The sequence below is a fragment of the Apium graveolens genome, chromosome 10 (genome assembly GCF_009905375.1).
Source record: "Apium graveolens cultivar Ventura chromosome 10, ASM990537v1, whole genome shotgun sequence".
Classification (NCBI taxonomy): Eukaryota; Viridiplantae; Streptophyta; class Magnoliopsida; order Apiales; family Apiaceae; genus Apium; species Apium graveolens.
This window is the reverse complement of record NC_133656.1, coordinates 170,239,204-170,264,631: the sequence shown is the minus strand read 5'-3', so window position 1 is coordinate 170,264,631 and position 25,428 is coordinate 170,239,204. Positions and strand designations below refer to the sequence as shown.

Here is a 25,428-nt window from a genome sequence, read left to right as displayed (position 1 = left end):
CCAAATAATGGCAGGTTGTAAAGTAGTTAATTCCAATTAAGGGGCTTTGCTGTTCATCCTGTTTGAACAACACTTCTTGGCCAATGAAAATAAATTTTGAGAGTATAAATTTAAAACAATTATGTTTTAAAAATTGTGGTCACCATGTTGAGAATAATATCAGAATGTTTGGCTGAGCAATCTGCTGACCACGTCGTCTACTATCATACGCAGAAATAAGGTATTATATAGTCCAGAATCCAAGTCCACTAGTCTTTTTATTTAGAACCTATTCTAAAATTAAAAAAATAAATAAAAATGATGACAAGGCAAGAAAATGGCAAAAGTCTTTAATTAATCAATTGATCTGTAAGAATATTTGATAACATGCTGTATAGGCCCTATTCTACAATCGTTTCCTGAAAGAATTAGAAGAAAAACAAAATTGAAAGGAAGAGTAAGTATAGAAACTCTATCTGGAAAAAACAAAGATTATGAAAGTTTATTATATTATCTAGCCTAGGTAAGATAGTGGTACTTAAAGGTTACAAGGGGAAAACTGCTCTCCTGGGCCGCAGCCATAACTTCGTAACCAGATGGCAATCGAAAGAATCTAAGCAGCTGAATCGTAGTCTGCTTCAAGTTGGTTGCCCTAATACTCAGAAGACGCGAGGTAGTCAAAAGATGGAGCGGATATTCTTCAGGACTATTAGTTTTATCTATTTGCTGCGCTTCTTTGCTTGGCTATAAAGGATAACCCCAATAACTGTAAGGGTATAACCAAGCATTCCTGTAATAGAGACGGGATTTTTGAAAATCAATATAGACACCACCACTGCCACTGCTCCCTTTGCATTTCCAAGGACCTGGAAGCATAAAACTATTGTTAATAAAGTGGAAGGCAACCCCGATACACAACTTTTGCATTTCAAACTGATGTAAAAATAATTAGAAATATATCACTTTCATCCTAATTAAATATTAAAGTCACTATCTTTTTGTAATCAGTTCATCATATTCTGTTCCAATCCAAAAGTAATTTTCAAAATCAAATTTTCCTTGTTAAGAAATGTACAATATGTTATGTATATGCCTGACTGATCTCTCAGTTAAGAAAGCACAGTAAAGCATTTGTATGATATCGATTATCTAAACAACTTTACATTATTCTGACAAGGGAGACCTACTAATCAAACCAACCAATCCAGTAAAATATAGAAAATTCCTCAAGAACTTTCCTACACATCATATACTAAACTGGTTTCCTGTCAAGGATCTTCTCCCTTGATTGTATATCCTAAGCAATGCCGAAATTAGGGTTGTAAAACTATCAGAAAGCAGGTAGTGTGTTCTGGCTTTCTGTATACAATGAACAAAAAACTGAAAAGAGGACATTTATAGGCATAGATACAAGTACAACTTCTTAGTCTAGTACTTAGGTTTTACACTTAATACGTTCAATAATGAACCATTAAACACTTATCAGCAACATAGAGTCTCTCTATGATCAGAGAATCTTTATGGATCAATTAAGTAGTTTAGATAACGATGCAACAAGATACTTTGTCTATTGATGTTTAGTGGGTAATACCTGGAGAGTTAGAGCACTGGTATGTTTTGTGACCAAAAAGTTGGTCAAGTTCACAAAATATGCAAGCGCGGAATTGAATAGAAGGTACCAAACGATCTTTATGTCATCTTTAGCAAGTGCTAGTGTAATACCAACCACATTTTGTTCCATATAAAGCGTAGCAGGAAGTAGTAGTACAACAGCTATAGGAGCCATATACAAGAGAAGATTCATAGAATTCAGCTTTTCCCTAAAAATAAAAATATACATATATATCAATATGTAATGCCAGGGTAACCAGTTAACAAAACAAATAAAGAAACAATTTTTTTTTAATCTATGTATTATCCATGTCAAAGATAAAACAGCTTACCCTTCAGAAGAAAGCAAAATTCCCTGAAGCACTGATTTCAGAGCTCTGGCAGCGGTAGCGCCGACACACATTATAAATCCAAATAGATGAAAACTTGGCTCACCCTAAGGTTGTGATATAAAAAATGTAAAATGTATAAGAACCTATATAATACACTATAAAAGACAACAATCTTAGTCATTGTAGGCTTGTAGCTTAGAGCAATATGCCAATACCTCTGTGTGCTCATGCCCAAAGTTGAAAATTTCACTGATAAGCTACATTACCGATAAATCTACATATACCTCACAAGTCTTGGACATATTTGTTCATAAGGGGGGAACGTAAACAAGCTTATTCTTATTCAATCATACAACAAGGTTGTGCTAACTTGGATGATATGCGATTGGGAGGGGAATAATAACATAAGGTAGAATAAATCACAGAGAATCCATTACCCCAAGGTTTTTTCAACAGCACAAGGGAAACAAAACTATAGATCCCAACCCAAGAAAAGACTCAATTCAATATTGTTAGAAAAATCAATGTATACTGTATCTTATCTAAGTCTTTCATATTATGTGAAAGTTACATGACTAATAGAGGGTTAGATGATTAATTAACGTAATAGAAACCAAAAAGCATTACCTAATAAAACGAGGCCTGAAACAATTGGGATTTTTAAAAATAAGCTACATACTTACTAACTTCTAGCCCCCCCCCCCCAATATAAAATATACAAGTAACTGCACTAATTTCATTACTAAATATAAGAAAACTATTTACTAATAAAATACAAGTTTCCAATTATTTTCATTCGAAGTCACATTCCTTCTATTTAAACTAAAACTTCAACCCACCTATTTGGGGAGGTTCGGTCTATTCTCCTCGTTCATTGTTTTCCCTACAACCTTCAACATAAAATTTTCTACTCCCTCGTGCTGTTCACTATTCTTTACTAAATTTTTCTTTCTCCTTCAATTTTGTCCATAATATTTTGTTCCATACTAACATCCCTTCCCCCATTCCATTCTCTCCATGTGAACACAACCTAAGATTGTTTGGCCTTTTAATTTATAAAATGAATTAATCAATAAACTACCACAACAAAGTCCAAAGGGAAAATTACATGAATCGTTCATCAAAGAATTTTGATCACCAGCATGACACTCATGATAATAGTTAAGTTTCCATGATCCATGTATTTGCAAAAACTAAATAACCAAAAAGATAAATATAGAGCACAAACTAGCAATAGACATTGAGCACAGACTAATCAAATCAAAACTAATAAACGAAAAATGCAATTTGATCATAAAATCACAAACAAAATCACCAAATCGAGAGAGGAAAAATTGAATCATACCCCACTAGCAATAATAACACCAGTAACAACAGGAATCAACGCGCCATAAACAAGCCAAGCCTCTCTTTTAAGCGTAATCATATACGCAAACACAGCTGTAAAAAATGGTGTAGTAGCACCTATAGCCTGATTAAACGAAACAGGCAAATACCTAAGAGAAATATTGCCACTAACAACAGACCCACAAAACACAAAACTTAAAGCAGTGATCTTGACAAATTGTGTTCGAGATCGGATCGTTTGCATCGGAACCATTTTCAACCAAGCAATAGCAATGTAACTTAATAAAGAACAAGCAGTCATATGACACATAGTCAAGAAAATTGGGTATTTAAAACCATAATTGCTTAACAAATATTTGTTAAGCAACAATACACCTATGTTTGATGAGTACCAAGATGCTACAAGACCAATTGTAAACAATCTACTAGAGCTTTTTAATGCTGACATGATTATAAAGCTTTGATCTTTAAAATAAAGATTTGATCTTTATGATGAAGTTTTGATCCTTACAAGAAAGATTTGATTTTTATGGTTCTAGGGTTTTGAAAATTGGGAAAAATGGGTGGGAATAAGGAGAATTGATCAGGGATTAGGGTTTGAAGAATGGAGTGACATTGTTGAATGTAGAGGGAGAAAATGGATCCTGTGATTTGGGTTTTGAGAGAGAGAGAGAGAGAGAGAGAGTTGAGAGAGAAGCAAACTGTAATGGAGTCTACTTAGTTTAATTAATTAATTTGATTTTGTTGGTTTTATTTGGGTGTTTCTTCCTTGATAAATTCTTAGAAGGGAAATGATGGTACGGCACCCAGCATCATATTAAAAATAATTAATTTTAAAATAATAAATTAAATAACCAACATTTAATATTCTTAGCTTCAAATATTTAGATTAGGTAAAAAATAAGAATTCATCAACGAAAACAAATAAAATGTGAAAAGATCATGATTCTTCCCCTCTCGCACAAATCGTGTGAGCCACAACGTCTCATCATGCATTTAAGCGAAAATTACTAATAATTGTATGTATCTTGATTGTTGATATGGTTTTATGTCTTTTCTTTTTGTTTTTAAGTGTTAAAGGAGATAAATAATAATAGATTCATACATTTTACTCCGTGTTTTTTCAATAATGACAGTGAATCAACAATGGTTTTATATGGACATACTAAAACGACAAGTCAAAGAACAATTTTAGGTGCCAAATTTGGAAAATCAAACTCTTAATATATTTACAGAATATTACATCTACCTGTACATGGGGTTGGTCTACTACCATTCTGGTGGACCTTGTGCACTTCTACTCCATGATTACATTAAAATAACCATATTAAACTTTAGCATTTGCATTTATTTTAAATCAATTTGGTTAATTTAGCAATGCTTGTCCTTCAAAGTCAATCTCATGAACTGAAATCACAGCCCAAGTTTCTATGCAGGTGTGTTCACATTCTGACTGTAATACTCAATTTCTTCTTCTCCTGGCAATAATAGCTTGGAGTTGAAACAAACTTCTTTATGTCAAGTAATACTTGTTCATTCAGTACAAGGACCGGGAAATTGAGATTTCAACCAAACTTCAATTACTCAATCTCAAAAATCTTCAAAATATTAACAAATCTTGTAAAACTTCATAGCGTGCACTCGGCACTAAAGTACCTCCGCCCTCAAACAGATGCTTATCGAAACGTACATGCAATATCTCATGTTCAAGGCTGGATGAAACATGTGAAGGTTCATTGGAAAAGCAAATGCATGGACTAATATGCAAGTAAAGCTACTCATTTCACACACTTTATGCATATCATAACATGTGCACACTTGTTTTTACCATTTCATAATGTTGTAACCTATCCATATATGTAAGATTCAATAGTTCCTGGTGTCAAGTTAACTATTTACTTTCAATACAATTGTTAGTGTCAATATAACACTAGCCAGAAAAGAAAAACTGCATCACGAAGATCAATGAAAGATAATTCGAGATTTCTGATCGCTGTTCTTATTTTACCCAACAAAATCACATTTTCTTTGTTCAAGGCTTGTCACACTGCACTCAGACCCAGACTTTCCTTGTTTTAACTGTACCAATCTAAGAAAAGGACTGAAAAAGTAAGTACAAATAGGAAGAGCAAAAGAAACGTTCTGCTACTCGAATTCCGTTGGATGGCTTTGGAGAGTTCTTTGTTACCAAGCTGCACGTTTGTTGTTGCTTCAACCGCCTATAGTAATAATGTATAATAAAAATCATGTCAAACAGTGCACTAAATACACAAACATATAACAAAATTGACATACTAAATACTGACCTGATCATACAAAAGCTCTATCTGTTGCGCCTGCTGCAACACATGTGTGGACATGAGGTGATTCAGTGCAGACATTTCTACCATTTTAGTTTCAGTTTGTTGAGCAGCATCTAAAAGACCTGACAGTTCAACCTAGAGGAAATTTTTGTGAATAACTTAAGAAGCAGACACGCGTGAGGACCTGACACGAAGATGTAACAGATACTTAAGGATGTTGCTTGAAAAAATTAAATACCTGCAGTGCACGTGTTTCATCATCCAAAAGCTGCTGCTGCACTCTCATAGGCTCTGCTTGGATATCCCTAGGCTCTGCGATGTCTGAATTGATATGCTCCCTATCCTGGTAATCATTATGCTTTAAACTTTTTGGGGTATCTGTTGTGGCAACCTTTTTAACTTTCCGTCTTGGCATAGCTCGGTTAATAGCATCTTGGAAGCGAATGGCTCTCAACTGGTCAAATTGCGACGTCACAACATGAAGTCGCTCACTTAATATCAACACCTGAATTCATGAAAAAGAAAACTGAATAGTAGTTACATGGACACCCCAATTTACTGCGGAGATGAGTTCTAGATCTGATTATTTGGTCCCGTATTATTTTTTGTACCCAGTTGATTACATTCAGCCATTCCTTGCCTGTGATAGCAATCAAAACCACAAGTTACATGCCTAGTCAGATGATGCTTTCCTCATTAGTCATTACAGTGGCCCCAACTAACTGTTGCATTACTGTAATATCTAGATGCCAACTCATTGAACTACCATCATCGTGTATAATGGGACATGACATTCACTTAACGGAGTCAAGCTTACAACAAAATACTGACGGAGTGTGACATGCATTGGATTTTTGGAAAATAAAAGTGCACTCACATACCCTCGTTTTTGGTCCAAAACTATACTGCAAATTTATTTTGATTCAACTCAACCATTAACACTTTATATGTACAATTATTCACGTGTCTTGTGCACAAAAAATCTTACATCTGTAGATTAAATCTGAATAAGTTACCGAACACCAAAGACTCATTTAAGCTTGAAAGGAGTAAAATAACTATCACTCACATATAGCATCAGCACTGCAAATAAGCAAATTTTTATACTGATAAGTTTGTAAACATACCACACCATGTTTGTGAGCTACAGTTTCAGCATTCGAGTTATCACCCCTAATACCAAGCCAGCCCTTTGAATTTGCTTCTTCATTACTGATGCCAGCTCTGAGTACGTCTATCTGTTCTTTGCATTCTTTGATAAAAATTGTTACCTGCAATAGTTGATCAACTCAAATATAAGCAAAAAAGCGCCCATGCTTTAACTTTTGTTTTGCAATTGCATGATACAAAACCTAACTAATATTTAATTAATAAACACAAACATACAAATTTGAGCGAATTCAATACATGCTAGATCTCTGAAAACAATACTCCCTCTGTCCCATTTAATTCTATACATCACTTTTTGGCACGCTTTTCAATGCTCGTTTAAATTATAATTCCATAATATTTTTTAAATAAAAAAATTCTGAATTAAAGTTCTATGTTTAAATTTTTATTCAAATTTTTTTTTTGAAAAAAACATTATGAAACTATATTTTATAGATGACTCGAAATACGTGCAAAACTGCAAATTGTGCATGTATAGATCCTAGGGGGACGGAGGGAGTATAACAGAACACCAGTAGATCTCTGCTGATCGAATCGATGCAGTTTGTGACATTTCATGGTTCAAAGACCATGGTCTATGAATTTCAAATTGCATAGGTACGGTCTTAAAGAACTTCTACTTCCAGCAACCCTGACCTTAGCCCAGTGAGACACACTTAAGTTATGACACAGACACCACTCTTAGTCTGGACATATTTGTTTGCAGGAAAATACACTCAGTAGTCCTAAATAAATATATGTAGGAACAGAGTTGGTGAATAAATGAACTAACTAGAGCTAGTGAAAAACTACACTCACCTGATTTTTGTAGAAAAAATAGAAGAGTTTTACCAGTACAAAATCAATTTAATAGGCCCCCATTTCATCCAATTATGTTATGCATGTATATAATTCTATATATGGTCCTTTTGTTAGTTCTCCTAGTCAATATTTAAGTAAGCATAACGTAGATGTACGAGACTTGAAATTGTTCAGCTTAGACGAATTCTACACAAACTATGGTACAATTCTGCATACAATCATGAGAGCCCAAGAAGCATCTCAAATTCAAAATACATTTATAGTAAATCACATAAGTATTACTCAGCAACTCAAAATCATCAGATGGTTCGACTGATCCTTAACATGAAAGGTAACTGGTTTCGTTTGGCTTTGTCATATACACAATCATAGTTAGCATAATTATCAGTCATATATGAAGAATTGTTTAAGGGCTTCTAATGTAAAGTAAGAAAATTGTTGGATCTTTTAGACCCACCACAAGGGAAGATCGTTCCCCAAACACCCTCCCTTTCCCCACCCCACAATTATAATAAACACGCCAAGTGAAAGCATCTTATTTCCCAGAAGCCTCAACTTAAGATTCCGTCTGTAAGTTTCATATATCTTGCATATAAGAATTAGAAAATTATATTATACAAAGCATTCTCATATCAGGTAGATTTTATATTCTAATCTTACTTCATGTTCAATGGAATCTCTCTCCTGCTCAGTGGTACGGTGCATATCAACATAGTCCTTCTTGTGTTTCATCAAGAACTGTTGTAATTCTCCGATGCTCTCAAGCTGACAAAATTTAACATATTCAGGAACAAGAAAATAGAAAGGAAAAAACGAGGAAAATTTAATATCAATTAAACATGCATCACATAACAACATTTTAAAAATAACAAAGACAATCTATCCAAGAAGGCAGTAATAATTATTGTTTGACATAATCTGATTAACGGAAAAAAGCGTAAATATATTATCTGAGGAACATGCATTATGTAAAATTTCAAATGTTTCTCTTCGTATCAAACAACGCATATCAGAGAAAACAGAGATTCACAATGTCACAAATAAAAAATTAACAAATGCAAATATTTCACATGGACCCTGTACGAGATCTTCCACCAAAACTGTATCATGTCGATTTTAAGAGAAATCAAGTTACTTAAAAAGGATAACACTATATGTTATTTTGAGAGTTAAGACATATGGACCCTTGGTGAAAAATGATTAACATGAATCAGTTCAAATATTTGCCTTTACTGTCCTAAAATATTGATACATAATTAATGCATGATGTAGACTATAATCATACACTCCCCCTGTATATTAAAAAACTGTACTGAACAACAAATTGGCATGGTAATGTGAGAGAAGTGGGGGAGGGGGGGGGGTAGAAAAAGTACCGTCTTCAGTGCAGCTTTGATGAAAGGTGATCTTTGCCGAGGTTTGTGCATAATGAAAGATGCCATTATAGCTGCCATTTTCGTCTGTAGTAATTAGAAGGGAAAGCAAAAACGAATCAGGGATTTCTAAATTTTTATATAAACTCAATCAAAATGATAATGTGCAGTAGGTACCCGCACAGCAGCACCATCGAAAAGAAAAGAAGAATAAAATAAAATTACAACAAGAACATAGGTGAACTCAATTTTTGGTCTTCTAATCAATGTACACAAATGTTGAAGTGCAGGAAAGCGCGTGCACAAGCACACACATATAAGTTCAATATTACAATGTTTAGTTGTTCACATGCCCATCACATTATGAACCGCGTACTTAGAAAGTACTCTTTTAAGGACTTTTAACTATAGCTATTCAAGGTTCTAGTAACTAACATTACCAAATCATACTGAATTAAACACATCATACACCATTTAAATCTAAAACCACTAAGAGAAAGGTAAAAAATGATCTTATATCTTCTTACTAGAAAGGAAACTATTTTCTTTAATTTTCAAGAAACGGTTTAAAAAGTATTGGGGCTTGTGAGACACTTTCCGAGTAGAAAATAAGGCTTACATAACATCTCATATGAATATGGATGCAAGTAGCATCTACAAAAGACATAAGATCTTCAAAATTATGTTAAATAATTATCTAACAATCAGACCAGGCCCAAAATAAAGAATAGGAAATCTAATTAACCACATACATACGAACCTCATCATACTCCAAGGACAGAGCTACCCTGTGCACTGCATCTTTAAAGTCTTCAGTCCTATCTCTGAATTTAGCCATTACTTTTGCAATTACTTCCAAATCAGCCCCGCACCAATTTTGCTTGGAGTTTAGGAAAAGACTATTGTAAACTGTAAAACAGAATAAGATTAAAAAAAACTTGTAAAATAGTTAATGAAAAATGCTAAGGTGCGAATAGCCATTAAACCACACTTTCAGAACATCTAGCCGTGAACATGATATATTGGTTGGGAGGGGGGGGGATTTGGATTCCCTGCTTGATTGTTAAGAACTAACAAAGAACAGGGTCAAAATTACAATTAAATGATAAGTTTTACAGACGATGCTTGAAAGAGTGTCAATCTGAGTTTTAGAACTCACAAACATCAATATTTATCTGTCCTTGTGATGCCTCTAAATCCAATCTACAAGACTCAGACTCAGGCCCTCACAATCACATGCTTTCTCTCTAATTTCCATTCTAGCTAAACACATAAGTCACACATCTTCACATCTGTATTTACTTTTACATGTATTTGAACACCCCCCCCCCTCCACCGGGTGCTTATGCAGTCGTAATGCAATCATCTGCAAGAGTACAGCTAGAGAAACAAATGCTTCACATCACATTATTGTGCCTACTAATAAGGTGTCTTGTGCGTGCTGGGCCATCACCTAGGGGGCTCACAAGAATGATTAAGGAAGATATATGAAGAATGAGATTACAGGTCCTTGCATCAATTCTATCTAAACCAGAAAACAACTGTTAAAAAGCAAGTGGGAAGATGATTCTGCATTCTAGCTTCCTGTCAGTGAGAAACCGACCGGCTATTTTTGTGCCCGCCTTAGGACTTGAGGATAGAACAGTAGAACACTACATCTCTACATCCTAATGTTCAAGTACACATACTACCACTACTTCTACCCGACCTGCTAATGAACTGAGTCCTCTTTATCTTAAAAATACTTAATGCAAACACAATTCTTGCCTTGAAACTTCATGTCTACTAGTATATACAGTAATTTGTGATAACTACTAGTTTAGTGGCATTATTAATTTTTAACTCACATGGCATAACTTGTCTCTCGTTTCATACATTTTTTCTTGTACCTAACGTCAGTAGAGCCTTAACTGTATTAGAAAATCGACAAGTTAATACAGTTTAAAACACATAATGTACGTAGCACACACTAAGAAAGAACACATGCATGGTGAGAGCAAACATTTACCAAACACTTCAGCTAGTTAATAGATTAGCAAAAGCATCCTCACATACATTCAAATTTATACATCACACCAGCAAAACAGGAAATTTCTAAAGATCTGAACACATATCCGCTAGCAACCCGAAACAGGCAGGATCAAAACTTTAGCCATAAACTTTAAAGCTATCATAATAAAGTAATGCCAATTCGAGGACACGCAGAACAAGAAAAACAAAAGGACCCTATATTCAAAAGCATAGTGAAGAGGGTGTCATGAAACACTAAAACCAGATTATCGAAAGAAGTTCAAAATTCCAATAATAAGAAAAGTAAAACTAGGGAGCATTTACACAATTGAACTTAATATCTAAGCAAAGTTTCGAAAGCTAAACAAAACATATGATCAGCAGCAACAAGCAAAGGGGAAAAAACATTGGAACAGAATGCATATGAGAATTCATAAAGCATATAATCAAATGTGAATAACAAATTAAAAAATGAAAATCTAAATCTTGAAACTAGTATCTAATAAAACCCCAAAAACAAGAAACTGTAATAATTATTAAAAGAATACCTAGGTCGGTCGATTGTATTGGCGGCTGACTCCCTTTAGTCACGCCGGAAAATTGGAGCCGACGACCGGAAGGTGAACGCCGGTGAAGAGGGGTATAGTGTTGAATAAATTTCAGTTTTTTGGTCTGAATAAAAGTAAAGTAAAGGTCTTGTTTTTTTATCAGAAGCAATATTTACTAAACTAACCTCTGATTATGAATGTGATGTAATTATAAAAATTTTACAAAACATATTTTGAGTTTAATTAATATATTTAATTTAATGCCTAGGGGCAGCTTTGGGAAATTAGAAATACATTTTTTTTTTTATATATTTAATTATTTATCAGGCAAAAGTAACTAACCGGGTTTTAATTAATTTTGAGTGAGAGAAGCTATCAATTCATCATCTCTGTGATCCAAGAATCCAAGCCAAGCCAAGCCAAAGGGATTTTTCAGGCCAAGCTTTCTCGGGTATTAACTTATACATACATGTTTATTATATCATCAGAAATCTTTTTGATTTTCTTTAAAAATATTAGAATTAGTATTTATAATTCTATTGAAACAGGGAAGCCTTCAGTTATATAATGACCGCTATAATTGTTTGCATTCTTGTTGCAAGTTTTGATCTTTCTTTAAGTTTTTGATGATTGGGGTTTATAATGATTTTTAATGATTTTAGGGTTTGTTATTAACCAACTGTGACTTGTAATCACAAAGATTTATTCTTTTGGGTTGGTGTTTGTTAGAAAAATCAACAATTATTTAATTAGTTTGCTTCTTTTTCTTTTTATTTGTTAAAACTGGTTTAAGTACAATGTGATGAATTTATAAGTGAATAGGTGTGTGGTTAATTGCAGGAATTGACAACCATACACACCAAAGAGACACACAGTTTGACTCCAGTAATCAGTCGGTAACTATTAATCATGCTCGTTTGTTCGTGATGATAATGTGTTTAAGTTATGCGTGTACTCATTCACCTGTGTGCTGAATAATGATTGTAGCCTGACCATGTTAATGGAAGTTTTGAAATTCTGATTGTTGTCCATCTTACAACAATAGTATTTTTCTTTTCGAACTTCTGTTAATTCTGAATTAAATGTGAAGTATATCCAACTGCATTTGAAATACTTTTATTGTAATGGTAGCTTTGTATTACCACATAACTACTACCTTTTGTTGCTTGCGAGATGTAAAATCTGCTAAAAGTCTCATGCTTTAGCACTTGATTAGTGTCCATTTTGGTTGGTTGTCTGTGTGAGCATATTTAAGTGGTTAAAAAGATTTCATGCTTTAGCACTTGATTGGTGTCCATTTTGGTTGGTTGTCTGTGTGAACGTATTTAAGTGGTGGGTTTGTGTCTTTAAAAAGATTTACCTATAGCCTACCGTCTTTTTATTTCCCTGTCATATTGTATCCTGATTCCTGGGAATGGGAGACAACACACATCAGTTGAACATAGGTATTTACCAACCCATGATTAATGTAGGATATGGGTTTGTGGACGCTTCTGGAGGGCTGTCTGCTTCTTGCAAATGCACTAGCAATATTAAATGAGGACCGCTTTCTAATACCTAGAGGGTGGAGCTTCCAAGAATTTTCAGGTGTAAGAAGAAATTCATTCAAGGGTCAGCTTATTGGTCTTATATATGCAACCCAGTACTTGAGAGTTCTTCTGATAATGCTCAACTCCCTTTGCATTGTTGTGAAACTAGTTTCTGGCTGATGTGTTTTGGAGCGAGTCCTTTTGCTAGGACTTCTTTCACCTGTGTAAGATATGTTTGTGGAAGTAATATGTATTAGTATTGTTTGTTATCGCAGTTTAAAACAAAAATATACTTTCAGAAGATTTTCTTGCATATGCAAACTATCATAGTTTCCACCTTTTTTCCAATATAAGCCATTTGTCTGTTGCTTGAACAAGGATGACGTTTTCCGGTTTCGCTGTTCATTAAGTCCCTTGTGTATGCTTCAGACTTCTAGATCAATTCCTATGCACCAACTTGAATGGTTTGCGGTCATTGGAAAATTGGTATGATCATTCATGTTTCTCAAATTACGATACTATCTTTGTAATCTTCCATGATTTCTATTACGATACATATGTGGACTAATATGCACCTGTCTAAGTTCAATATTACCATTCTTAGTTCGTGAAAAGAGGACACAGGTTCAATATATTCATGAGTTGTAGGGAGGGATTTATGTCACTATTATTTCAATATCAGTTTTCTTCTAAGTGTGATGCTGGCTAATATGGTGCATTTATAGTTCAGCTCAACTCTTCCCCTCCTCTCATATGGTTTGAGGAAGTTTCAGTGTTAAAAAAGAGTGCTTGAAATTTGAGCATTTAATCTGCAAGAGATTTAGGAGTTACAAATCATGCAATTTAGTTTTTATTGGTAACTTTTCTCCCTCAAGGCCTCAAGTATTTGCTATTGTTAGCAGAAGAATTTCTAGGTAATCAAGTGGATACAACATAAATGCTTGTTCCCCTCTGTAGAATGCATCCAAAAGACTGATGAGTGATCTTACATGATTCATATCTTTCATGATACTAGTGTCATACAAAAATCTGGTATAGTACATTGGTAAAAAGTCTGATTAGTTGTGTTGGTCTGACTGCGCTTCAAGTGTTTCATATGCTTTTCCATTCACAGTCAACCAGCCCATCAGTCATCAAGTGGTGTATTGTGCTTGTAATTCATTAATGGAAGCTTATTAGATCATTTTGCAGGTGTTTCTTGTGTTCTCCCATTTACTATTAAAGAAAACCCACTATTCATCAAGTCTTGTACTGTGCTTGTTATTCATAGTTGAGCTAGTCAGATCAATTTGCAAGTGTTTCATGTGCCTTCTCATTTACTATTATAAAGTGTTTCACTGTGCTTGCAGTCCATTACTGAGCCTGTTAGATCATTATTCTATTGGACCTGATGTCAACTTTTTCAATTGCAGTGGTGATTGTGTAAATCATATATCTAAATATTTGTACCTACCTAAAATGCAACCTGTATGTGGCTCTCTAGCAATTCAAGATTCATTTGTGTAAAGAAACAGAAATATGGAGTGATGAATTTGTAAACTTCTAATCTAACTAGTAACAAATCAGAAGTCAATATTAATGTTTAATCAATGAATATAAATGCCTCTTACTGAAGCCTGAACTTTTTGTTCACTGTTTAAGATCACGAGGCTATATGTAAACCGAAAAGCTAGAAGAAAATGAGAGGCACGAAGTTCACAATAATTGACCTTGCTGCTAATATATATTGAAAAGCTTTTTGCTCAAAGCTTAAGGTTCAAATTCAATAATGAATCTACACATTTGCATGGATATCATATAAATCCAATCTCCCCTATAAATCAGCAAACAGATGGTACGCTTTGGAGTCAACAACAATTAGCCTCACGGCAGAAACTGCTGCTGCAACAGACAGACAGCTGAACAGTATGACATTGACCCAGTGCCAAAGCTTTGATACAGAAGATAATTTGTTCTTCTTAGCTATTAAGTACATGTGATTTGCGAGGATGAATGTTAAGGGAAATGTGCTGATAGCTCCGGTGAGGCTCATAAAGTCTCCGATGAATGGCAGTATTGCTGACAGTAGTGTGGTTAAAGCTATGTATCCCCCTCTTACCCCAATTCGAAATGACAAGTTGCGAGCAGCCAATGCACTTCCTTTAATACCATATTTTGTATCCAAATACTCGTACATTGGACTAGCAAATATCTGCAAACAGGAGCGAATAATTTTAAATTTACATAAATAGGACAAAACCACAAAGTAAATGTAATTATCTATAGTGAAAACGAAGGGTAATGGATATTACATGCAAAGCGATGACAGTTTGCAAGAATGCTGAAAGATTAGCTACGGTCTTCACCCAAACTGGACCACCAACACTATTGAGCAAATAGGATGATGCACTGGATCCATAGGCCCAATACCCCGTAAACGCAACAGCATACAAAGGCAAAACCCCTACAGAGAATTGAAAATAAAGACCTTTCATCATGTTCTTGACAGCAGGTTGTTTCACAGTAGCCTGTCATAAGAAAGCTAGAAAAGTTAAAAGTAACTTTGTAAAATCTCAAGAAAACTATGTCAAGTGAAGGGGAATGAGATAAAGTAAAGTATTAAGAGCCTAGCTGATTCTTAATAAGTGATAATTAAGGATACAGATACCCTACGATCTACAAGATCTGAAATGTTAATAAACAGTTCATCTTTTATCATTTTAAGTTTTAGATCTGTAAATCATCTGAGCATTTAGATTGAAGAAATTCAAAAAAGCAAATTCTGTGACTTGAGCACTCTAGTAAACAATGGAGACCCATGATAAAAAACCAGGACGGTGCATATCCATATCAAATGTATAATACCTCAGACAAGAATCTGTTTGACCAAAGGATCTATAAGGAGAATGACTGAACTAACAACAGTGATTGCCAAGAATTATGACAAGTAAATATTTGCTAATAGCACAAATACTTTTTTCTAAATGTAGCTTCAAAGTGGGAATTATAACAAAAAGAGCTAATAGCATGCTATCCTATAAAATGGAGTTTCTGTTCTAACAAAGAGCTATAGGGATTACAATTGTGGTCCGCAGACCATTAAGGTCAGAAACTAAATTAACACCGTACAGACTTGATGAAGAATTGAAGCAAAAAAGAATTGGATGCATATTTTTTGTTAGTTATTACAAATGTATGTTACTGCAAAAAGTCAACAAAATATGCTAATCTTGTTGGACTTGTAGCATACCTGTATTTCAGGAAGCATCCCTGTATTGAAAGCAAAAACAAGACTTGCCATTGCACCTACTGTTGTGAATATCTTACTTGTATCTGTTCCTGGAATACTGTAGTCCCTTGGTGGAGCCTTAATTCCTGTAGAAGTTGCAGCTAATGCGGTTATTGATACTTCCCCAATATTAGAAGATGTTAATATCTTATTACGATATATATGATAGGTAAATTATCAGGAGCTTTTCCTTATAAGTTGCAGCGAGTGCGATTATTGATACTCCCCCAATACCAAAGGATGGTGAAATATTATTACAGTATGATAATGGCTAAGTTTTAGAAGAAAACATCAGCTTTTCAACCTTGCATACACTGAATTGCCAGACCAACTTAAAAAAAGATACCCTACATAAGTACATATATACATGATCACAAGTAAAATGACAAGAAACACATTCTCTTCAAAAGAAAATCAGGTTTTTCCTACTGGGAAACTGCTATATGACTATATGTCTATATCTTATGCAAGATCAACTGCTTTCTTTACAAGTTATGTTCTAACCCTCCAAGCATCAATCTAGGCTGCTGCGTCATGGGTTAATGACTGATCTGTAGATTATAAATGACATATTAACATATCCAAGGTGATAACAATATTTTTAACCTATTTCTATTTAATGACAAACGATTTTAAATGAATAACGAGTGGCAGCAACCAACTTCTAGTTAACATCTTAGCAGAGACATCATAGGCATCACAAGAGCAGGACTCAATTTATATTAGTGTTATGGAATATTAATTTCCTATATCTCAAGCAACATCTTAATTGAAGCCAGCATGTTGGATATTTAAAACACTACAGCAATTCAAATCTAAGCAGATTTATTGTTATAGCTCCGGTCCAACATAGCTCATGATACCAACACCAGCTATAGTATCTAATTTATGTAGAGGACAAGATACAGCTTCTTTGAAATTATTACCACCTAAATATTGGCTATTTACAAGCATAGATACTGGGGAAGAAATATTTTTGCCTGCTTGTTATCTAATTTTAGGTAAAGGGCGTGTTTACTTTACAAATACAGTACACTAGGCAGCTTGGACGTGCAAAACTATTATCAATGTAACAAGTGCCCGAGATTTGGTTCATGACATATACTCTACAGACTAAATGTGACAGTTCAGAGATTAAGGGTCATGTGAAACTCTTTAATTATAATGGCACCAAGTATCCAAGGCATATTTTTAATATGCTTAAGTTTTGAAAGTAATAAAATCATATCAGCATTCGAGTGGTTTTCTGGCTAACTCCCAAGATACCGGGAAGCAATTCCTCAAATATCCAGTTCGAAACCCCAAAATGAGGCAAAAATTGGCAACGCTTTCTTTGGAAGTGCAAGAAACCTCAACTCTATCCCTTAGTTTTCATAGAAAAAATTATGTTTTTTTCCTAGCCAATTCTTTTTAAAAAGGAAAAATAGATGTGAGCAGCAGTAAGAAAGATGATATCATTTGCTTGTGACAACTGGTGAATTGATAGTTTCCAGACCGTTAATTTAGAAAATGAATCAACTGAAAGCATACATAATACCAGATTTGCAAGAAGATCAGATATAAACTACAATATAAAGATTGGATATCATACCATCTTGAACAGACAGTACAATTGCTACGACAATGTATATCAGGCTGAAAAGTGTTGACAATCCAAGCGAGAACCTCAGAGCTGACAGATTCGGAATTGAAATTGCAAACAAGCCGCATACAAACCCAGTGATTGCAATAAAGTATGGGAGTTTCATGGCATGGTCAACTGTATAAAGGACATAAATAGCCTGCATATACAAAGCGAACAATATTAAACCTTATAATTCTTAAAATCACATATTATCCTATTCATGATTATTTCACAGGATTAGAACTGTCATTTCAAGTAGCTCTCGCTGCACAAAATTCTTATTACCAAATACTAAGAAGTTAATAAAATCTAGAAGAATCAAACTATAGAATGAGAAACAATCAAAACACTGTTAAAAGCTTGCACAAACTTTTTATCTGGTTATAAACATTTGTAGTTCACAAGTGAACTTACTTTCAGAGCCTGACCAGCCAAGATAATATATCCAACATTAATCATAAAAAGATTTACATATTGCAGCGCCCACGTAAGTGAATAGGCTTTTTTACCTGCAAAACAAAATCCCAATTCTACATGTAAGTCATAATTTGAGTATGAGCTGTCAAATAATGTGATGATTTGATGTAAAGCATACCATATATAAATCCTGCAAGGTCCCTGTACCTAATATGTCTCTTTCCCCCATATTCGTGGAGTTTGGCAATGAGAGCATTGGCGTATAATGATATGGCCGTGGCTGCAATTAAACCAACAACTCCTCCAATCCAACCAAGAGGAACCATGACCGCACCAGAGTATCCTAACACATAAGCGCTGTTGATACCAGTGGTGAGAACAAAACCCACTTGTAACCATGAATCTACAAAATGCAATACAGAAAAAATACGTTGGATTCGGTAAATTTAGAACCAGTCTCTATCCTTTATATAGATATTTCCAAGACAATGCAATAACAACAAACTCTAGTCAGCAACACAAATCAATTCATCGACAACACCGATAAGATTCAAACAAATATTATGTGAAATGACGCACTTCAGTAATATAAGAATAACTTATCTACCCAGAGGAAACAATATAACCTTTGACAATCGATCTGACTTGTTCGGAAACACACAAACCAAGGATCCACGAAAAATATCATGATACAAAAAAACCCCAGAGCACAAACAAATATAAATATTCGACTACAAAGATCCAATTACTCTCAGGAAAACAGCTTATATTTCAATAGAACAAATGAATACAGAAAGAGGAAAAACCTTGACTAATTTATTCGGAAATAAGATTTGGGTGAAGATATCTATGGCCCATTCGGAAGTACTCCATATAGATAGACTAACTTTACCCCACTGCTGTTCCTATATTACATAGGTGACAGGATGTCTGAAATTTTTAACCATATTTAATTTCATCCATTCGTACATTACCAAAATTGAATTTATACCAATAAAAAAGAATCAAGACTATATTGATTATCGAACATAATGCACTAAACATCATACGACAAAGGAACAACTACTTTGCCATGGAACAAATCATGTCAGCACCCAAACTCACCTTATTACATTGCCAATCCGGTGACAAGAAGCGGATATTCAGTTTGACAAGCTTCCTGACTAAACCTCTTTAAGTAAGCTCTGATATAAAAGTCCACTATAAGTTCAAATCATGCAGATAATCCACAGATTGACACAAATAGAACATTTCATGGAATTTGCAGACAGATACAGTATCTTCTATTTCAGAATCCTATTTTCGCCTCACATAGAAGCATTGATTTCTAGAAACTCTAGTTTTATGTATTCTGTTAAGCTATTAGGCACCGCCTAACTGTTGCCTGGACGCTTATGGGGTCCAAACAGTAACGTACAAGCTAATAATATATTATTGACCTATACGTGTTCCTAGGCATCTGCAGTGACACCACAATAACTAAATTGTAGATGCTCAAAATTCTTGATACAATTCCATGATATCATATTAAATACTTGTTAAGCCCCAGAGCATGGTAATAACCAGGGGAGGATCTAGTAAGAAGCACGGGGGGACACATAAAGTTTATCCAACAATGACAAAAAAAACCATTTTATTTAAGCTTATAGTAATAAATTTCTTAGAATCTATCTGGTATCAGCTGGGATTAGCTGGTAGGTTTCTTGTAGCAATATGCAGAGATTATACATAGTCATGAATGTAGTATTTGGCTCATGCTAATTTCCATCAATATGAATTTTCAATACTTCTTGGTTTTCTCTCCGGTTGATGAAATTCATCTTGCAGCTCTTATTTTATATCGCAATGATATATTGAGTAATCATCATCTCAAAACTACATAATATATCTGTTTAGTAAAACACAAAAAAGAAAAAATCGAACGAACAAGAAAACTTAAACGTACAGTATTAGTATGTACACATAATCCAATGTATTAGTAAATTCCACTCCAAAGCATAGTCTAGGAGGATAAAATATACGCAGACTCTACCCCTAGCGGGTAGAGAAACTCTCTTCGTCAAGAGTCAAACTCTCGGAATAATTCTTAAGAAGTTAACAAACATGCCTACACATACAACAAGGCATTCTACCATGTGGCAAGCAAGAAAAGATTGTGATAAATACAAATATAAACCTTAAAGAAAACAATGGACATAAAAAAGAAGAAACAAAGAACGAGAGAGGACCTTGACTAATCTGATGAGCAGTGTCCGGAATCTCAATGCTTACATAATTAGTAGCGGAATGATCATGATCATGATCATGATCATTCGGAACCCGAGTTTCGGAATCTTTAGGTCCTTCTTGTTCCATTGGAACCTCCGCCTCCGCCTCCACCTCCTGATGTTTTAGGAAAGAGACAGCCTCTTCATCCTCCCCCTCCACCTCTATATACTGAGTTAAAGCCAGCCCCTCGAATTTCTTGATCTTTTTTATTCTAATTTAATACTACAGAATCTTTATCTTTGCAAAATTAAATACGATCACAATAAATCACAACCACCCAAACCAACCAATCATTTACATGAAAATTTATCAAACTATTGGTACATAGTAAATAAAAGCACACGTATCTATGCATAAAATCAACAACATTCAATACGCATCAAGAAATCTATACATACATATATAAAATGGAAGATTGTTCTGAAATGACAGATATATGCAGGTGTGTATTTTTGTACGGGATTTTGGGGTGTTTCTACGTGCCTATTTGGCAATTGTGATAAGTCAACTATTGCTATTTGGAGATAGTTACGATGGGTGTTTAGTAAATTTAAAAGCTGCCGTCTGAAAAAATATTATTTTTATATATTATATTTCAACATATCCATAAATTAAAAAAATACCAAACAGTCATCTAATTTCCCTGACATCACTTTTTCCACCAACATTTTTTCTAACAGCACAGCAGTTTTCAACAGCACTCCCAAGCAGAGCCTTAATGACTTATAAGCCCGCAAGAACTTATCGACGAGTGTTTATCGACCCAACTTTTAAGTTAAATTTATAACTTATAAGCTGATAAGTTGAATGCTAAGTTGCTCAGACTCGGGTACGGAGTGTCCGATACGACACATATCCGAGTGTCGAATTCGGTAAACTTGAAAATCGAGGACACGGATGTTGGATATTTTAGTGTAATTGGATTGACTAGTTGATCAATATAATCACAATATTAAATTGAACAAGTTGGGAGAGTGCTGAGTGCACGCTTTGTTCGAGTTTATTATGATTTTGGTATTATTGTTTATGAGACATGTCCATTGGAAGCAGTCACACCTGTTGAAATAAGATGTGTCTGTTAGTTTTAGCGTTAGTTTTAGCATTAGTTTTAGACTGAGATGTGTCTATTAGCAAAAGACTGAGATGTGTATGTTGGCAAAAGACACGTCTACTGACATCCATATATAGGTGTTGCATTGATCAATTTTGGGGTTGGTTCATTTCTTGAAATTCACAACAAAAATACATTCTCTCTTTTTGCAGAATTTCTGATTTTATCCGATTGATTTATTTGGGTAAACCACAAATAACTTCAATCTGAAAGTGTTCACACGACTTCAGAAAAATCCAAGTTACTATCTTTTTTTCCCAACATAGATTGAAGATATTTTTTTTCTGAAGATGACGAACGGAGAATTTGCAAAAGATATGACAAGCAAGTTTGCAAAACTGGACAAGTTTGAGGGTCAGGATTTTAGAAGATGGCAGAAGAAGATGCATTTTCTGTTGACCACGCTGAACGTTGTGTATGTTCTGAGTACCCCCATGCCAGAAGTGATTAAAAACGAAACTATTGAACAAACAAGGAAGCGCTGCAAATGGGAAAACGATGATTACATCTGCCGCAGTCACATCTTAAACGGTATGTCTGATTCTCTTTTCGATGTATACTAAAATGTTGATTCAACGAAAGAATTGTGGGATTCTCTTGAATCCAAGTACATGGCAGAAGATGCTTCTAGTAAGAAGTTTCTGGTCAGTAATTTTATGAACTATAAAATGGTCGATTCTAGACCGGTGATGGAACAATACAATGAATTGTTAAGGATTCTGGGATAGTTTGTTCAACACAATTTGAAGATGGATGAATCTATCTCTGCTTATGGTAGACAAACTACCACCATCATGGAAGGATTTTAAACACACTTTGAAACATAATAAAGATGATATGATGCTGGTTGAACTTGGAAGTCATTTCAGAATTGAAGAGGCTTTGAGAACTCAAGAAATTGAGAATAATACTAAGGGCAAGAACCAAGTCGGTGATTCTTCTGTAAATATGGTTGAAGATAGTGGACCTTCTAAGAATTCTAAGGATGGAAAGGGTGATAAACGGAAGTCTAAAGGAAACTACAATATTCTAACAAAAAGCCTAAGGTGGCATGTTGGAAGTGTGGCAAACCTGGACATTTCAAGAAGGATTGTCGGGTTGGTAAAGGCAAGCAGGAAAAGCAAAATGTTGGTCCAAGTGGATCCAAGGATCCAGAAAAGCAACAAGGATGATAATGTTGCTTGGTGGATTGATTCAGGAGCAACGAGTCATGTATGTAAAGATCTTCGTTGGTTCATAAACTTTCAACCAATCGAAGATGGATCTATCTTAAAGATGGGAAATGTTACAACTGAACCGATCAAAGGACTAGGAAATGTCAAGCTAGTTTTTACTTCTGGAAAATGTATATTATTAAATAATGTGTTGTATGTTCCGGGGATTCGAAAGAATCTCTTATCTGGTGTTGTATTAAATAATCATGGATATAAACAAGTTTATGAAAGTGACAAGTATATCTTGTCAAAATATGGTAATTTTGTTGGCTTTGGCTATTTATGTAATGGTATGTTTATGTTGAATGTAAATACTCCATTTAATAAAGAATCTGCTTGTATGGCTTCTACTAGTACTAGCAATTGTTTGAATAAATCAGAATTATGGCATGCTAGACTAGGACATGTACATTATAAAAGAATAAAGGATATGTCAAAAATGAGTCTCATACATGCTATTGATTTAAACAATGAAAAATGTAAAACATGTATGTTGACAAAGATAACTAGAATGCCCTTTAAAGATGCTAATAGGGTGTTTGATGTATTAGAACTAATACATAGTGATTTATGTAATTTTCATTCTACACCATCATTAGGAAATAAAAAGTATGTAGTTACTTTTATTGATGATGCTTCTAGATATTGTTATGTATATTTGTTGCATGCAAAGGATGAAGCTGTTGACTTCTTTAAAATATATAAAAAAGAAGTAGAGCTACATCAGAGTACCATGATTAAAAATCTACGTACTGATAGAGGAGGAGAGTATTATGATCCGATATATTTTTGATCTACTGGTATAATACATCAAACCACGGCTCCTTATACACCACAACAAAATGGTGTGACAGAAAGAAATAATAGGACTTTGAAAGAAATGGTTAATTCCTTGTTATCCTACTCAGGTTTGAGTGAGGGTTTTTGGGGTGAGGCTATGTTAACATCCTGTTATTTATTGAATCAAATTCTTAGTAAGAGAAATAAGATTACCCCTTATGAACTTTCGTACAAAGAGTCACCAAAATTGAGTTTTCTGAGAGTTTGGGGATGTAAAGCATTTGTAAGACTCACTGAACAAAAAAGAAGAAACTTGGGTGAACGAGGTATATATTGTATTTTTGTTGGTTATGTTGAGCATTCCATCGCATATAGATTTTATGTGTTAAAATAAAAAAAACTATGTGTTTGTGAACTCGATTATTGAGTCAAGAGATGATATCTTTGATGAAAACAGATTTACGTCTATGCCTAGGCCAAGGGACATGCTTCAGAATTCTTATAGTAGGAACTCAGTTTCTATTGAAGATGTTCATGGACCGTCTGAACCAAGGAGAAGCACTAGAGCTAGAAAAGTGAAGTCTTTTGAAGATGATTTTCATCTTTATCTAGTTGAAGGTTCTAGAGATGAAATTGAATATCAATACCAATATTATTTTATTATTTAGGATGATCCAAAAAAATTTAGTGAAGCTATGACATCAAGGGATGTTGCATTCTGGAAAGAAGCTATCCAGGATGAGATGGATTCTATCATGAATAATAATACATGGGAATTGAGTGATCTGCCCCCTGGCTGTAAAGCATTGGGAAATAGATGGATTTTCAAAATGAAAATGAAGGCGGACGATACAATAGATAAGTTTAAAGCTAGATTGGTTATCCAAGGCTTTAGACAAAAAGAAGGGATTGATAATTTTGATACTTATGCTCCTGTTGCCAGGACTTCCACTATTAGGTTGTTAATAGCACTTACTACTATACACAACCATGTCATTCATCAAATGGATGTGAAAACTGCATTCTTGAATGGTGAGTTAGATGAAGATATTTATATGAAACAACCCGAAGGGTTTGTTATGCCTGGTTATGAAAACAAGGTGTGTAAGTTGAAGAAATCACTTTATGGTTTAAAACAAGCACCGAAGGATTGGCATAATAAATTTGATAATGTGGTCTTGTCTAATGGTTATTTTCTTAACCAAGCAGACAAGTGTGTATATAGCAAATTTGATGCTTCTGGTAAAGGATTTATAATTTGTTTATATGTGGATGACATGTTAATTTTTGGTAGTGACCAAAATCAAGTGAATAAAACAAAAAGGTTCTTGTCATCTAATTTTGATATGAAAGACATGGGGGAGTTTGAGGTGATTCTTGGCATAAAGATCAAGCGTGAGAACAATGGTATTTTAATTTCTCAATCTCATTATATTGAGAAGATTTTGAAAAGAATTAACTTTAAGGATTGTTCTCCTGTTAGCACTCCTCTTGATCCTAGTATTAAACTCCTACCTAATAAGGGTGTGGCAGTATCTCAACTTGAATACTCAAGGGCTATTGGTAGTCTTATGTATGCCATGATAAGCACTAGGCCGGATATTGCCTATGTTGTTGGAAAGCTTAGTAGGTATAAAAGTAAACCAAGTTCACATCATTGGCAAGCCTTAAGTCGAGTGTTCAAGTACTTGAAAGGAACCATGTTTTATGGTTTGATATATACTGGATTTTCTTCAGTTATTG

At 34.4% G+C, this 25,428-nt stretch overlaps 4 protein-coding genes across 7 annotated transcripts; 1 reads left to right on the top strand and 3 right to left on the bottom strand.

Moving 5' to 3' along the window:
• Positions 1-317: 317 nt before the first annotated feature.
• LOC141691309 (putative sugar phosphate/phosphate translocator At3g11320) lies at positions 318-4,008 on the bottom strand. Its single transcript, XM_074496041.1, has 4 exons — positions 3,268-4,008; positions 1,923-2,026; positions 1,571-1,799; positions 318-845 (listed from the first exon to the last, which is right to left on the bottom strand). The coding sequence occupies exons 1-4, from the start codon at positions 3,715-3,717 to the stop codon at positions 699-701; spliced, it is 930 nt and encodes a 309-aa protein (XP_074352142.1). The 5' UTR covers positions 3,718-4,008; the 3' UTR covers positions 318-698.
• Positions 4,009-5,146: 1,138 nt separating this feature from the next.
• On the bottom strand, positions 5,147-11,627 carry LOC141693975 (syntaxin-81). Its single transcript, XM_074499179.1, has 8 exons — positions 11,475-11,627; positions 9,677-9,825; positions 8,920-9,003; positions 8,204-8,308; positions 6,700-6,843; positions 5,811-6,077; positions 5,576-5,707; positions 5,147-5,488 (listed from the first exon to the last, which is right to left on the bottom strand). Exons 2-8 carry the CDS (start codon positions 9,752-9,754, stop codon positions 5,345-5,347), a joined length of 954 nt encoding a protein of 317 aa, XP_074355280.1. The 5' UTR covers positions 9,755-9,825; positions 11,475-11,627; the 3' UTR covers positions 5,147-5,344.
• A 168-nt stretch (positions 11,628-11,795) lies between these two features.
• LOC141689003 (uncharacterized) lies at positions 11,796-13,380 on the top strand. 3 transcript variants are annotated; one of them, XM_074493161.1, is made up of 3 exons: positions 11,796-11,925; positions 12,315-12,366; positions 12,947-13,380. In XM_074493161.1, exon 3 carries the CDS (start codon positions 12,950-12,952, stop codon positions 13,181-13,183), a length of 234 nt encoding a protein of 77 aa, XP_074349262.1. In that variant the 5' UTR covers positions 11,796-11,925; positions 12,315-12,366; positions 12,947-12,949; the 3' UTR covers positions 13,184-13,380. The 3 variants fall into 3 exon arrangements, with proteins under 3 accessions (XP_074349262.1, XP_074349260.1, XP_074349261.1); XM_074493159.1 differs by having other exon boundaries at positions 12,315-12,370; XM_074493160.1 differs by lacking the exon at positions 12,315-12,366 and having other exon boundaries at positions 11,806-11,925.
• A 1,308-nt stretch (positions 13,381-14,688) lies between these two features.
• On the bottom strand, positions 14,689-21,051 carry LOC141692255 (proline transporter 1). 2 transcript variants are annotated; one of them, XM_074496995.1, is made up of 8 exons: positions 20,541-21,051; positions 19,417-19,496; positions 18,491-18,715; positions 18,310-18,404; positions 17,863-18,052; positions 16,233-16,357; positions 15,295-15,510; positions 14,689-15,194 (listed from the first exon to the last, which is right to left on the bottom strand). In XM_074496995.1, exons 3-8 carry the CDS (start codon positions 18,636-18,638, stop codon positions 14,817-14,819), a joined length of 1,152 nt encoding a protein of 383 aa, XP_074353096.1. In that variant the 5' UTR covers positions 18,639-18,715; positions 19,417-19,496; positions 20,541-21,051; the 3' UTR covers positions 14,689-14,816. The 2 variants fall into 2 exon arrangements, with proteins under 2 accessions (XP_074353096.1, XP_074353095.1); XM_074496994.1 differs by lacking the exon at positions 19,417-19,496.
• Positions 21,052-25,428: the final 4,377 nt, after the last annotated feature.

What these genes read in the sequence shown, in the direction of transcription:
- LOC141691309 (XM_074496041.1), bottom strand. Translation starts at nt 3,717, where the DNA reads ATGTCAGCATTAAAAAGCTCTAGTAGATTGTTTACAATTGGTCTTGTA. An exon ending in GTGTTATTATTGCTAGTGGG is followed by an intron (nt 2,027 to 3,267) that starts GTATGATTCAAT and finishes TCACAACCTTAG; the next exon opens with GGTGAGCCAAGTTTTCATCT. An exon ending in CCAGTGCTCTAACTCTCCAG is followed by an intron (nt 846 to 1,570) that starts GTATTACCCACT and finishes TTATGCTTCCAG; the next exon opens with GTCCTTGGAAATGCAAAGGG.
- LOC141689003 (XM_074493161.1), top strand. Translation starts at nt 12,950, where the DNA reads ATGGGTTTGTGGACGCTTCTGGAGGGCTGTCTGCTTCTTGCAAATGCA.
- LOC141693975 (XM_074499179.1), bottom strand. Translation starts at nt 9,754, where the DNA reads ATGGCTAAATTCAGAGATAGGACTGAAGACTTTAAAGATGCAGTGCAC. An exon ending in TCAAAGCTGCACTGAAGACG is followed by an intron (nt 8,309 to 8,919) that starts GTACTTTTTCTA and finishes AAATTTTGTCAG; the next exon opens with CTTGAGAGCATCGGAGAATT. An exon ending in TAGCTCACAAACATGGTGTG is followed by an intron (nt 6,078 to 6,699) that starts GTATGTTTACAA and finishes TCATGAATTCAG; the next exon opens with GTGTTGATATTAAGTGAGCG.
- LOC141692255 (XM_074496994.1), bottom strand. Translation starts at nt 20,667, where the DNA reads ATGGAACAAGAAGGACCTAAAGATTCCGAAACTCGGGTTCCGAATGAT. An exon ending in TGCTCATCAGATTAGTCAAG is followed by an intron (nt 18,716 to 20,540) that starts GTCCTCTCTCGT and finishes TGCATTTTGTAG; the next exon opens with ATTCATGGTTACAAGTGGGT. An exon ending in CCTTGCAGGATTTATATATG is followed by an intron (nt 18,405 to 18,490) that starts GTATGCTTTACA and finishes TTTGTTTTGCAG; the next exon opens with GTAAAAAAGCCTATTCACTT.